Source organism: Chiloscyllium plagiosum, unplaced genomic scaffold, assembly GCF_037043375.1.
Source record: "Chiloscyllium plagiosum isolate Xiang-an unplaced genomic scaffold, Cpla_swu_hap1 HiC_scaffold_47, whole genome shotgun sequence".
NCBI classification, from domain to species: Eukaryota; Metazoa; Chordata; class Chondrichthyes; order Orectolobiformes; family Hemiscylliidae; genus Chiloscyllium; species Chiloscyllium plagiosum.
Window position 1 is genome coordinate 5672387 of NW_028270185.1, and position 13495 is coordinate 5685881.

The 13495-nt window shown below is 49.2% G+C and overlaps 1 protein-coding gene across 3 annotated transcripts in view; it reads right to left on the bottom strand.

Annotated features, from left to right (window-relative positions):
- Window positions 1-13495, bottom strand: part of dpf1 (double PHD fingers 1) — a 63931-nt gene that overhangs the window by 14893 nt on the left and 35543 nt on the right. The window contains exons 7-8 of one of the 3 annotated variants that reach the window (XM_087984067.1): window positions 7917-8045; window positions 3872-4018 (exon numbers count right to left, since the gene is read on the bottom strand). The exons of 1 other annotated variant lie outside the window; for it this stretch is intronic. In XM_087984067.1, coding sequence (XP_087840193.1) covers window positions 3933-4018; window positions 7917-8045 — 215 coding nt within the window. In that variant the 3' untranslated portion in view covers window positions 3872-3932. Of the gene's footprint in view, window positions 1-3871; window positions 4019-7916; window positions 8046-13495 lie in introns of those variants that run through there. One more of the 3 variants, XM_087984068.1, reaches the window with a different exon arrangement.

The following is a 13495-nucleotide window of genomic DNA, read 5'->3' on the forward strand; positions in this document are numbered from 1 at the left end:
TATATTTCCAAATCAGGGTGGTGAGGGACTTGGAGGGGAACTTGCAGGGGGTGGTGTTCCCGCTTGTCCTTCTATACGGAAGTGGAGGTAGGTTTGGAATGTGCTGTCTGAGGATCTTTGGTGAACTTCTGCAATGCATCTTGTAGATGGTACACACTGCTGCTACTGAGCATCGGTGGGGGAGATATTGATGCTTGTGGATATGGTGCCAATCAAGCGGGGGCTGCTTTGTCTGGATGGTTGTGAGAGTTGTTGGAGCTGCACTCATCTAGGCAAGTGTGAAGTATTCCATCACACTCCTGACTTGTGCCTTGGAGATGGTGGATAGGCTTTGGGAGTCAGGAGGTGAGTTACTCGCTGCAGGATTCCTAGCCTCTGACCTGCTCTTGCAGCCACTGTATTTATGTGGAGAATCCAGTTCAGTCTCTAGTCATTGGTAACCCCTAGGACACTGATGGTTACCATGTGTTTATCCAGCTTCCCCTGGAATATATAACACCATTCCCCCGAATCTCTATCTCTCCGGTGGGAGTGAGTTCCACATTCTCACCACTCTCTGGGTACAGGAGCCTCTTCTCTATTGGGATTATTGGTGACTGCCTCAGATTGGAGAATCCCAGATTCTGTCTCTCCCATGAGTGGCAAACACCTTCCTTAGATCCACCCTGAGCAAAGGTGCATTGCCCTTTGGGCAGGGCTGAGAACTGCCCAAAGGTGGCACAGTGGCTCAGTGGTTAGCAATGCTGCCTCACAGTGCCAGGGTTCCAGGTTCAATTCCAGCCTCGGGCGACTGTCTGTGTGGAGTTTGCACATTCTCCCCGTGTCTGTGTCTGCGTGGTTTTCCTCCCACATTCCAAAGATGTGCAGGCCAGGTGAATTGGCCATGCTAAATTGTCCATAGTTGTTAGGTGCATTAGTCAGATGGGCGAGGGTGGGTTACTCTTTGGAGGGTCGGTTTGGACTTGTTGGGCCGAAGGGTCTGTTTCTACACTGTAGGGAATCTAACCATGAAACTGGCACGGAGCTGCATGTGGGGAGGTGAGTATAAAAATGAAATTCACTCTGCAATGCGAGGGCTCCAGGTGGCGATCAGCTTCAGTGGGTTGCTGGGACAGCATTGGTCCAGCCCAGTGTGTTTATTGGTTTCTGCCAAAAATGGATCCACTTCCTGAGTGGGTTTATTGCAATGGTGATTCCCAGTTGCTGCTGTGGTACTAATGAATTCCATCTACAATGGTCCCAAATCTGACTAGGAGGGAGAATGAACAGGGAGTGTTCAAGGTGCAGCACAGAGGGAGGATTAACTACATGTGACTATCACTCGTGTGTCTCTACTGCACAAAAACTGACCACACACTCAGCTTGGACGGGTTTCATCTCCCTCCTTTACAAAGCTGACTCCTGCTAAGAGTCTCGCTCTGGGGAAAAGAGGGAAAGTCTATTGCAACCTCATTGCTAAAGTCATCCATGCATCCCCACGGATCCCGAGGAAACTGCCTCCCTTTCCAACTGACAGAGGGAGTTTGGAGTAGAAATAGACCACTCGGCCCATCGAACCTGCACCTCCATTCCATCGGGCAGCTCTGAACGTCCAAACTGGCCCGGCCACGTGGTGAGGCGGAGAGTGTGGCTGTCTTCGACTGGACATGTTTATTAATTGGCTCGCCCATCAGCTCCTCCAGACAGGCCCCTTTCCACTCAGCCTTCACCAAAACTACCCCTCTCCTGCCCCAAGCAAAGAGCAGAGGCAGAGAATCCAAATGTCTCCCCTTGAGTTTCCTCAGCACATATCAGGTAGGAGCAGGAGGAGGCCATTCAGCCTCCTGCTCCTCATTATTTACCTCAACTCCATTTCCCTGTACTAGCCCCCAATGTCTTAAATATCTACAAACCTAGCTATCGCTGTCTTGAACTCACTCAGTGATGGAGCCTTCATAATCCTCTGGGAGAGAATTCCAAAAGTTTCATACCCTTTCTCTGTGAAGTTCATAGTTCCTTGAAGTCGCACATAGACAGGACAGTGAATAAGGGGTTTGGTATGCCTGCCTTTATTGGTCAGTGCATTGAGTAGGGTTGGGAGGTCATCTTGCACTGCTACAATTCATTGGTTTGGAATTCTGCATTCAATTCTGGTCTCCCTGCTTTAGAAAAGATGTTGTGAAATATTAAAGGGTTCAGAAAAGATTTACAAGGTTGTTGGCAGGGTTGGAGGGTTTGAGCTATAGGGAGAGGCTGGGGCTGTTTTCCATGGAGCATTGGAAGTTGTGAGGTGACCTTATAGAGGTTTATAAAATCACAAGAGGGCATGGATTGAGGGGGAATAGGCAAGGTATTTTCCCTCGGGTGGGGCAGTCCTAAACTAGAGCACATAGGTTTAAGGTGAGAGGGGAAAGATATAAAAGGGACCTGAGGGGCAACGTTTTCACACAGAGGGTGGTGCGTGTATGGAAAGAGCTGCCAGAGGAAGTGGTGGAGGCTGGTACAGTTACAACATTTAAAAGGCATCTGGATGGGTACATGAATAGGAAGGGTTTAGAGGGATATGGGTCAAATGCTGGCAATTGGGACTAGATAAGTTTAGAATATCTAGTTGGTATGGATGAGTTGGACCGAAGGGTCTGTTTCTGTGCTGTACATCTCTATGATTCTAAGACGTTCCTCCTGATCTCAAATGGCCTACCATTTTTTAATGGACACATGAAATAGAAACAGAGGAGGCCATTCTGCCCTTCAAGCCTGCCTCACCATTCAATAAGATTAAGGTTGATCTGTTTGTGTTTTGAATTCCACGTTCCCATCAACCCCCAATGCCCTTCGATTCCCCTGTCCAACAAGAATCCACCTCTGCCTTAAAAATATTCAATAAATCTACTTCCATTACTTTCTGGGGTAGACAGTCTAAATGCTGCACAACCTTCAGAGAGAACAAAAAAGTCATCTCCTCTCCCCCTGAAAGGGTGACCTCTAATTTATAAACAGTGCTCCGGGTTCTGGACTGACCCACATGAGGAACCATCCTTCCCATATCCACCTTGTCCAGATCATTCAGGATTTTGTACACTTCAATCAAACCACCCCCTTACTCTTCTAAACTCTACTGAAAACCAGCCCAGTCTGTCCAATCTTTCCTCAACCAAACAGCCCACTCCTTCCACGTATCAATCTGGTAAACCTCCTCTGAACCACTGCCAGTGCACTTACATCCTTCATTAGATAAGAAGACCAGAACTGAATACTGTCCAGAGTTTTCTATGCCCCTGGTTCCAGACTCAATGGCATTAGCCATCACTGAATCCCTCACTATCAACATCCTGGGGTTTACCATTGACCAGAAACTGAACTGGACTCATCATAGTGGCTACAAAAACAGCTCAGAGACCAGAAATACTGCAATGAATAACTTACCTCCTGACTCCCCAAAGCCTGTTCACAAACATAGAATCCCTAGAGTGTGGAATTATGCCACTTGACCCATCAGGTCCACACCAACCCATCAGGTCCACACCAACCCTCCGAAAAGCATCCCACTTGGACAAAACCCTCTCCCCTGTTGCTGTAAATCCTGCATTTCCCATGGCTAATCCACCCAACCTGCACATTGTTGGCACAAATCGAGAGTGTGGTGGAATACTCCCCACGTGCATGGATGGGTGCGGCTCTAATAACATTCAAGAAGCTCGAAACCATCCAGGAAAAAGCAGCCTTCTTGATTGGCACCACATCCACAAATATTCAATCTCCGAACCTCACACTCAGGAGCAGCAGTGTGTACTTTATTTCTCGTACTGTAAATACAACACAGTGGCTTCAGCTTAAAGAATGAGGCAATAACCCTGTGATTTGTCAAACATGACATTTCCTGTCCACACAAAAATGACAGAATGTTCCACAAGGTGACATGAATCTGCCGGTAAGGATTCTCTACTACAGCATTAACTCGGAGAGGAACTGGGCAGATCAAACTTAAAGGAACAATGAAGTGGTCTTGCTGGGGAAAACTCGGCAGGTCTGGCAGTGGCTGTGGAGAGAGAAACAGAGTTAGCATTTTGATTCTGGTGAGGTCTGTCCTTCAGAAGGTTCTGAAGAAGGGTCACTGGACTCAAAATGTTAATCTCTTCCTCTCATTCCACGGATGCCTCCAGACCTGCTGAGTTTCTCCAGCATTTTCTGTTTGCTATTCAGATCTTCAGTTCATTGTTTTAATTGAATAAGATGATTTGGTTTGGCCCCTGCTCCCTCCGTTTGCAAAGGCACTATTTGTCATAACAGGGAGCAGTCTGCCCTGTCCTACCCAGAACCCAGGGTCCGGCCTGTGTCGGCTCAGGACCTTTGAGGTAGGAGCAGGAGAGTGGAAAGGAATTCAACACCAACACCACTCCTCTATTGCTGCACAGTGACTTAGAGGAGGCCATTCAGCCCTTGGAGTTCACTGAGCGACTGGAAGTCTCTGTAAAGTTGGGGGGGAGGTGGTGGGAGGGGAGGCTGGACTAGTGGTGGTGGGAGGGGAGGTGGTGGGAGGGGAGGCAGTGGGAGGGAAGGCAGTGGGAGGGGAGGTGGTAGGAGTGGAGGCTGGAGTGGTGGTGGGAGGGGAGGTGGTGGGAGGGGAGGCGGTGGGAGGGGAGGTGGTAGGAGGGGAGGCTGGAGTGGTGGTGGGAGGGGAGGTGGTGGGAGGGGAGGTGGTGGGAGGGGAGGTGGTGGGAGGGGAGGCTGGAGTGGTGGTGGGAGGGGAGGTGGTGGGAGGGGAGGCGGTGGGAGGGGAGGTGGTAGGAGTGGAGGCTGGAGTGGTGGTGGGAGGGGAGGTGGTGGGAGGGGAGGCTGGAGTGGTGGTGGGAGGGGAGGTGGTGGGAGGGGAGGCTGGAGTGGTGGTGGGAGGGGAGGCGGTGGGAGGGGAGGCTGGAGTGGTGGTGGGTCTGGCTCGTCCACACTAGCCTCCACAGCCAAAAGGCACATTCACGCGGTCAACGTCAAGAGTTCCTTCCTGGATATCTCAAGAATTGGACTGAGCAGTGTGACACCTCTGCTGTGCAATCGCCGAGTAGGGGGGTGAGCTGGATGGAGGTGGGGGTAGTTGAAGGGATGGATCCTACCATAAGACCATGTCTTTGGGAGACGGTGGGAGAGAGACATGCCAGAGAAGAATTGCGATAGTGAATTGGGAGTATAGCTCCTGGGACAATGTGTGGACTGCAGATGCTGGAGATTCCCCACCTCACTCTAGTTCCAAACTTCCAGCTCAGCACTGTCCCCATGACCTGTCCTACCTGCCTACCTTCTTTTCCACCTATCCACTCCACCCTCCTCCCTGACCTATCACCTTCATCCCCTCCCCCACTCACCAATTGTACTCTCTGCTACTTTCTCCCCACCCCCACCGTCCTCTAGCTTAATCTCTCCTTTATTCCTGATGAAGGGCTTTTGCCCGAAACGTCGATTTTGCTGCTCCTCCAATGCTGCCTGAATTGCTGTGCTCTTCCAGCACCACTAATCCAGAAGCTGGAGAAGTCAGCATGGGCAGCACGGTGGCTCAGTGGTTAGCACTGCTGCCTCACAGCACCAGGGTCCCAGGTTCGATTCCAGCCTCGGGCAACTCTCTGTGTGGAGTTTGCACATTATCCCCGAGTCTGCGTGGGTTTGCTCTAGTTTCCTCCCACAGTCCAAAGATGTGCAGGTCAGGTGGATTGGCCGCGCTAAACTGCCCATAGTGTTAGGTGCATTAGTCAAAGGGAAATGGGTTGGTGTGGACTTGTTGGGCCGAAGGGCCTGTTTCTACACTGTAGGGAATCTAATCTTAAAGTCAGAGTCAAAAAGGGTGGTGCTGGAAAAACACAGCAGGTCAGGTAACATCTGAGGAACAGGAGAGCCCTGATGAAGGGCTTATGCCCGAAACGTCAACTCTCCTGCTCCTCGGATGCTGCCTGACCTGCTGTGCTTTCCCAGCACCAGCCTTTTCAAGTCTAGCTCCTGTCGAAGGGCATTGACCAGAGTGAGAGAGTTCAGGAGCTCACATGAGGTGAAACCCAGGCCTTCTCTGGCCTGCTGGGTGGATAGGAAAGATCCCACAGTCATAGGTTTGAAAAACAGCTGGTAGGGGTGGGGGTGGGACTGAGGCAGGGGTTGGGATAGCTCTGCCTGCTATCGCTGGGGTTGATATTTAAGCTTCAATCACACAAAAAACAAGCTGCTTCTTGTCCAACTGCAGACTGTGGAAGCTTGCTGCATGTCTTTTTTGCCCTTGTTCACTCATGGCATCGCGAGCTGGGCCAGCATTTATTGCCCATCCCTAATTGCCCAGAGAGTGGTTAAGAGTCAACTACATCGCTGAGGGTCTGGAGTCACGTTTAGGCCCAGGTAAGGGTGGCAGTTTCCTTCCCTAAAGGGCATTACTGAACCAGATCGGCTTTGTCCCCCCATCATCAATAACAGTCATCTTTGGACTCAATTCCAGATTCTTCTATTAAGAACAAATTCAAACCCCATCAGCTACCAGGCGGGATTTGAACCCAGGTCCCCAGAATAATGCCTGGGTCTCTGGAATAGTCCAGCAATCACACCACAGTGCCATTGCTTCCCCATTACTGACTGAACAATGCCCCCTCCAGTAATTTGATGTAACAACAAGCCCCTTAGTTTAGGCCTTGGATTCTGTGAAGAAGACAGAATTGAGGCCACAAACGCTGAGCCACCATGAGGACAAGTGTTTTAATGTGGAGTGCAGTGAGCTGGGGGGAACCTGAGGGGTAAGCATCCCAGGGCCCCACTAACAGATTGTGAAATGCCGTGCTCTGAAACGCACACCACAGGAAGGTTCCAGTGCAGAAAGAGGCCATTCAGCTCATCTCAGCCATTCTCTCCCGCACATCCTTCCTTCTCAGGTGACTATCCCATTCCCTTTCAAAAGCCCGGTTTGAAGCTGCCTCCACCACACTCTGCACTCCAGACCCTAATCGTTCACTGAAGTTTGTCATGCTGGCCATGTTGCCACTGCGTCTAAATTTGTGCTCTGTCCTTCTCAATTCTTCCACCAAAGGGAACAGTTGCTCCCTCTCTATGCCGTTCAGGCCTTCAGGATGTACACTGCCACCATCAAACCTCCTCTCAATCTTCTCATCTCCAGGGAAAACAGACCCACCTTCTCCACGTCCCTGCAGTTCCTCACCCCTGGAGCCAATCTTTTCTGCCCTCTATCTCTAATAACCAGGCTGTCTTTCAAAAGAGTTGCTTCTAAGATAGAACATGGTAACACCAAGAGGAATGGGCCAGTTATCTCAGGTGGCTGAATGGCTGGTGTGCAATCTAGAATAGACACCAAGAGCGTGGGCTCAGTCCTCATACCGGTTGAGGTTATCATGAAGGATTCCCCTTCTCAATGTCTCCTGGGAGCGTACTGACACTCAGGTTAAACTACCATCAGTTGTCTCTCTCAAATGAGAGCGGGATAATCTTTAAGGGACTCACAGCATCCATAGAGAGAGTTAGTTAACGTTTTGAGTCTACTCAGTACAGATTCCAATATTTACAGTAATGTGCTCCTTGGACTATCAGGTGAAGATGAACCAGTTTTTTTTCTGAATAAGGTTTGCCTTATCTCTCTCTCTCTCTCTCTCTCTATCACAACCTGAGCAGCTTCAACAGGCCTACGCTCCCAGAGTTAACTGAGGCTTTTACTTTGGTTCGGGTTAGTTTTTAAATCAGGCTTGACCGCCCCCTCCTGGTCTCTGTAGGTGGCTCCCTCAGGTCCTGACTGTGAGGAGTTGGACTGACACACCCCCTAGTTTAAAGAGGAAGTGGGTTGCGGGTGGGGGAATAGGAGGACAAACGGGGTGGGGACAGGAGGAAAAGAGGGGGGGGGGGGGGGGAGGTTGGAGGGTAGAGAATGAACTTCACAAGGTGGGCAGTAAATGGGGGATTAAACTCACCTGAGCGACCACAATCTGCACAGGATATTAGATCCTCGGGACACCCAGTCTTCTTATTTGCAGAAATCCCGCCCAGGCAGAAATCGCAATAGGTGTTCGGAATGATGGTCCCATCGGGGGCTTTCCTAGCTGCAGGACATTATGTAACAGTCAATAGGGCGGAGAGAGATGCAAACATCTTCCTTACACTCCCTGAGCAATGGGATGTCCTGCACACACCTTTCCAGGCGGGAGATTCACTACAGGAACCAGGCAGGGGGACAACCAGCAAGTTCAAGAGTCCTCACCGAATCTTAAAGGGGCAGTCTTCTCATCCAGCTCCCCCCTCCCCACCCCTCTCCCTCCCACCATAAAGTCAGGGCGAGGTTTTATTTTGACTCCTCTCCCACTCCTCAGTAACACCACTTTGCCAAGTGGGTCACACTCTCATGGAGTCTTCACAGCACAGAAAGAGGCCATTCAGCCCATCGTGTCCACTCCAGTCATCAAACACCCATCTATTCTCATCTAATTTCCCAACATTCACCTGTAGCCTTATGTGCTGTGGCATTTTGAGTGATCATCTTAACCGCTGTGAGGCTTCCCACCTCTGTCACCCGTTCAGGCAGTGAGTTCCACATTCCCACTACCTTCTGGACGAAAAATATTTTCCTAAAATCTCCTGCTCCTTACTTTCAAACTGTGCCCCCTGGTCATTGACCCGTCTATCCACCCTGTCTATGTGCCCCAGAATTTTGTGCAACTCAATCAGGGCTCCGCTCCCAACCCAACCTAACCTCCTCTGCTCTCAGGAAAACAAACCCCAGCCTATCTAGTCTCTCTTCATCGCTGAATCGCTCCAGCCCAGGCAACATCCTGGTGAATCTCCTCTGCGTCCTCTCCAGTGCAGTCACATCCTTCCTACAGTCAGGGACCAGAGTTGTACACAGTACTTTAGCTGTGGCCTAGTGTTATTTCCAGCTCCATCCTTGCTGTTGTATTCAATGCCTGGACTCATAAACGCAAGTCCCCCATATGCCTCGATAACCACTTACTGACCTATCGTGCCATCTTCCAGGACCTATGGACATGCACATCAAGGTCCCTCTGATCTCTTGCACTTCCCAGGGTATTCCATTCCTAGGGTACACCATTCACCATGTATTCCTCTGCCTTCTTAATCCTCCCAAAATGCATCAGCTCACACATTTCAGGATCACATTTTATTTGCTACCATTTGGCCCATCTAACCAGTCCATCTTGAATCAGAAGGCTGTGGCTTCAAATCTTGCTGCAAAGACTCCAGCCGCACTGTCCAGTTGGACTGAGGAAGTGCCGCACTGTCAGATGTGCCATTTCTCAATTCAAACCATGAAGCCAAGTCCTGTCCATGCTCTTGTGAAAGGGAGAAGAGAAAGGGAGGTCTCCTTGGTGTCCTGGACAACGGCAATCCCTCAATCAACATTACTAAAGAACAGATTATCTGTTTGTCACAACTTTACTGTTTGTTGGAGCTTGCTGTGCATGATCTGGCTGGTGAATCTCTTACAATATGACAGGACCTGCACTTCAAAGGTATTTTATTACTTGTAAAATGCTTTGGGATGGCTTAAGATCATGAAAGGTGCTATATCAATGCACAGTCTTTTTCCCAGGACAGTACAGTCTTCACACGGGCAGTATGATAACGGGGAGTGGCAGGGAAAGGGATGAGAGGTGATGCTCCTTTGTCACATGTTTCACATTCAGCGGTCTGAGGCACTCCCATTCCCATGAAGAGTTATGATTATCTCTCTGAGGGACTGACTGAGCTCCTCTCCAGCAATGAGTGGGTGTGGGTCAAGGTTGTAGCCCATGAGACAGTCAGTCTAGATCCCAACTGGTACTGAGTATCTAACGTATCTAAAGCAGATCTGGTGTCAGTGCATGTCCTTGGAAGCTACATCTGTAGTTGTAAAGTTCTTTATTTCCCAGCCTTGAGTCCACAGCCCAAACAATAGACACACTTAACATAGAAACATAGATTATAGCAGCAGAAGTAGGCCATTCAATCCATCAAGCCTACTCCACCATTCAACATGATCATGGCTGATCCTCTATTTCAATGAAATACTCCCACACTGTCTCCATACTCCATTACCCTCCAGAGGTCTATTCATGTTGTGAACATATTAAGAACATTTCGTCCACAGACCTCTTTGGGAGGGAACATCACTAGTCCCTGAGCAAAGAAATTCCTCCTCCGTTCAGTCCCTACTTCCGCTTTATATCCCTTTTCTAATCAATTCCCTTCAGAATCAGAGCCAACGTTCCATTTTCCACAGCATGCTCTGCTTTAAGAGATCCTCACTGTTCAGGATGTTCAGGAATTGGACTGAGCAGTGTGATACCTCTGCAGTATAATAACCCATTGACATACACCAGATTGGTGGGGATGTTCACCAATGATGGCACAATGTTCAGCACCATTAGCAACTCCTCAGCAGCTCATGTTCAAATGCAGCAAGACCTGGACAATATCTTAGCTTGGACTGACTATGACAAGTTACATTCAAGCCACACAAATGCCAGGCTATGTCCATCTCCAATAAGATATTCAATGGCATCACCATTACTGAAGCTCCCTACCCATTGGCAACATCTAGGGGGTTATCATTGATCAGAAACTGAACTGAGCTAGCCAGTTAAAGATCACAGCTACAAGAGTAGGACAGAGGCTAGAAATACTGCAGTGAGCAAGTCACCTCCTGATTCCCAAAGCCTGTCCACCATCTTGGAGCAAGTGAGGACTGCAGATGCTGTAGGTCAGAGTTGAGAGTGTGGTGCTGGAAGAGCACAGCAGGTCAGGCAGCATCCCAGGAGCAGGCTAGTCAACGTTTTGGGCATTAGTCCTTCATCAGGAATGATGAAGGGCCTATGCCCAAAATGTCAATTCTCCTGCTCCTCAGATGCTGCCTGACCGGCTGTGCTTTTCCAGCACCACACTCTCGACCCTGTCCACCATCTACAAGGCAGAAGTCAGGGGTGTGATGGAATACTCCCCACTTGCCCTGGATCGGAGCAGCTCCAACAACACTCAAGAAGCTCAACACCATCCAGGGCAAAGCAGCCCCCGCTTGATCAGCACCACATCCACAAACATCCACTCCCTCCACCACTCATGCTCAGTAGCAGCAGTGTGTACTATCTACAAGTTGCACTACAGAAATCGTCAAAGGCTCTTTAGTTTGACCCTTCCAAACTTACAATCTCCATAACATAGGACAAAGTCAGCAGACATCGACATCATCTATTGCATCCGCTGCACCCGATGTGGCCTCCTCTATATTGGGGAGACAGGCCGCCTACTTGCGGAATGTTTCAGAGAACACCTCTGGGACACCCGGACCAACCAACCCAACCACCCCGTAGCCCAACACTTTAACTCCCCCTCCCACTCCACCAAGGACATGCAGGTCCTTGGACTCCTCCATCACCAGACCATGGCAACACGACGGTTGGAGGAACAGGGCCTCATCTTCTGCCTGGGAACCCTCCAACCACAAGGGATGAACTCAGATTTCTCCAGTTTCCTCATTTCCCCTCCCCCCACCTTGTCTCAGTCAAATCCCTCGAACTCAGCACCGCCTTCCTAACCTGCAATCTTCTTCCTGACCTCTCCGCCCCCACCCCACTCTGGCCTATCACCTTCACCTTGACCTCCCTCCACCTATCGCATTTCCAAAGCCCCTCCCCCAAGTCCCTCCTCCCTATCTTTTATCTTAGCCTGCTGGACACACTTTCCTCATTCCTGAAGAAGGGCTTATGCCCGAAACGTCGATTCTCCTGTGCCTTGGATGCTGCCTGACCTGCTGCGCTTTTCCAGCAACACATTTTCAGCTCTGATCTCCAGCATCTGCAGCCCTCACTTTCTCCTCCCATATGGAAACACCATCCCATCCAAAGTTCCCTTCCAAGCCACTCACCATCCTGACTGTGGAAATATATCGCCGTTCCTTCAGTGTCGCTGGGTCGGAATCCTGGGAATTCCCTCCCCAAAGGCATTGTGGGTCAATCTACAGCCCATGGACTGCAGCGGGTTGAAGAAGGCAGCTCACCGCTGCTTTCTCAAAGGGTAATAAGTGCTGGCCCAATCTGTGATGCCCACATCCTGTGAGTGAATAATGGCTTTCTCTTCCAGCCATGCATTCTGGGATTGGTTGACAGTGGCTCTATTCTCTTGGTAACCGGGAGGTTAAGTGATCCAATCAGGTTTTCTTTTGAACTGAACCTGTCGCTAGGTGAAACTATTCCTCACATGTCCTGATTTGTAGGCACAGACATTGCATTCCCTTCAACGGTCCAAACGGAAGTGGAAAAGACAGTTGAGATCCCTTACGAGTTAATGCAAATAGAGTTTAGGTTGCACCTTGTAAAGGGCACCCCCACTTACCCCTCTCTTACTGAGGGCACAATGACAGGCAACATGAAGTTTCCCACTGGTTTTGCATTAATTAAAGATCTAAATTGCGTTGCCAGTGAGCGCAAAATAACGTTTAGAGACCACTCCAACATCTAGGAATCAGTGGAAGCTTTTCACTCCATTTCTGACACATTATCTCCGTGACAAACGTGAAATAAATCACACAGGGACCCATCTCATTCAAGTACAGTCACAGTTTATTGATTAGGAATGGCAAACAGGAAACTTCCACCTTGTGAATGTCGACTGGCTCTGGTTGTCCCAATACCAGTTCTCCCTGAATAAATCTTTCTACCAAATCCCATTGAACAGAGCAGATTGGGAACCCATTGATTCGTGAATCAACATCTCGTTCTTGACGAAATCAGGTTCAAACATCCAGCCTGTGCGGGAAGCTGTTAAACATGATAAAATCCTCCGTTATAACAGTGACTACACTTCACAGGGATTTCATCAGCTGTAAAGAGTTCAGGGATGCTCTGAGGTTGTGGGAAATGTTACAGAAACCAGGTGTGACCTTTGACTCTTTCTCGCTTTCTCTGCCTGGCTTCTGAAACACTGCCTGATCCAGTGTTCTCCACACTGCAGAGAGTCAGCCAGTGTACAAACCACACACAGAAATCACTTCAAACAGGTATATGCTCACTCTCACATTCACACACTCACTCATGACATGCCCACTCCTGTGTGTACATATACCCACCGGCAAACACAAACACTTGTAATAACATACACACACACTTTACATATTGGATATGCAGATACCACATACATACACATTATATGTGCACTTGCACATATGAATATTCATTACATGTGTACTTGTACACATACACACACAATTACACAACCCTGGTAGATTCACACACCCACTGATTTATACAAACACACTTCATGCATATACATACCGACTCACACACTCACGCACATGTAAATACACTGATTTACATGCAAACTTGCACACAGATATCCTCAGACACGCACATATGCTCACTTACTCACATGCAATTATAATAGCCATATTCCTGTTACCATTCCTTCTAAATTACTTCAATCCTCAAACATTCGTTACGTGAAAGTAACAGCCAAGGAGCGATGTCTCTGTAACTTGTGTCTGGACCTTGGACACTGACTAGGC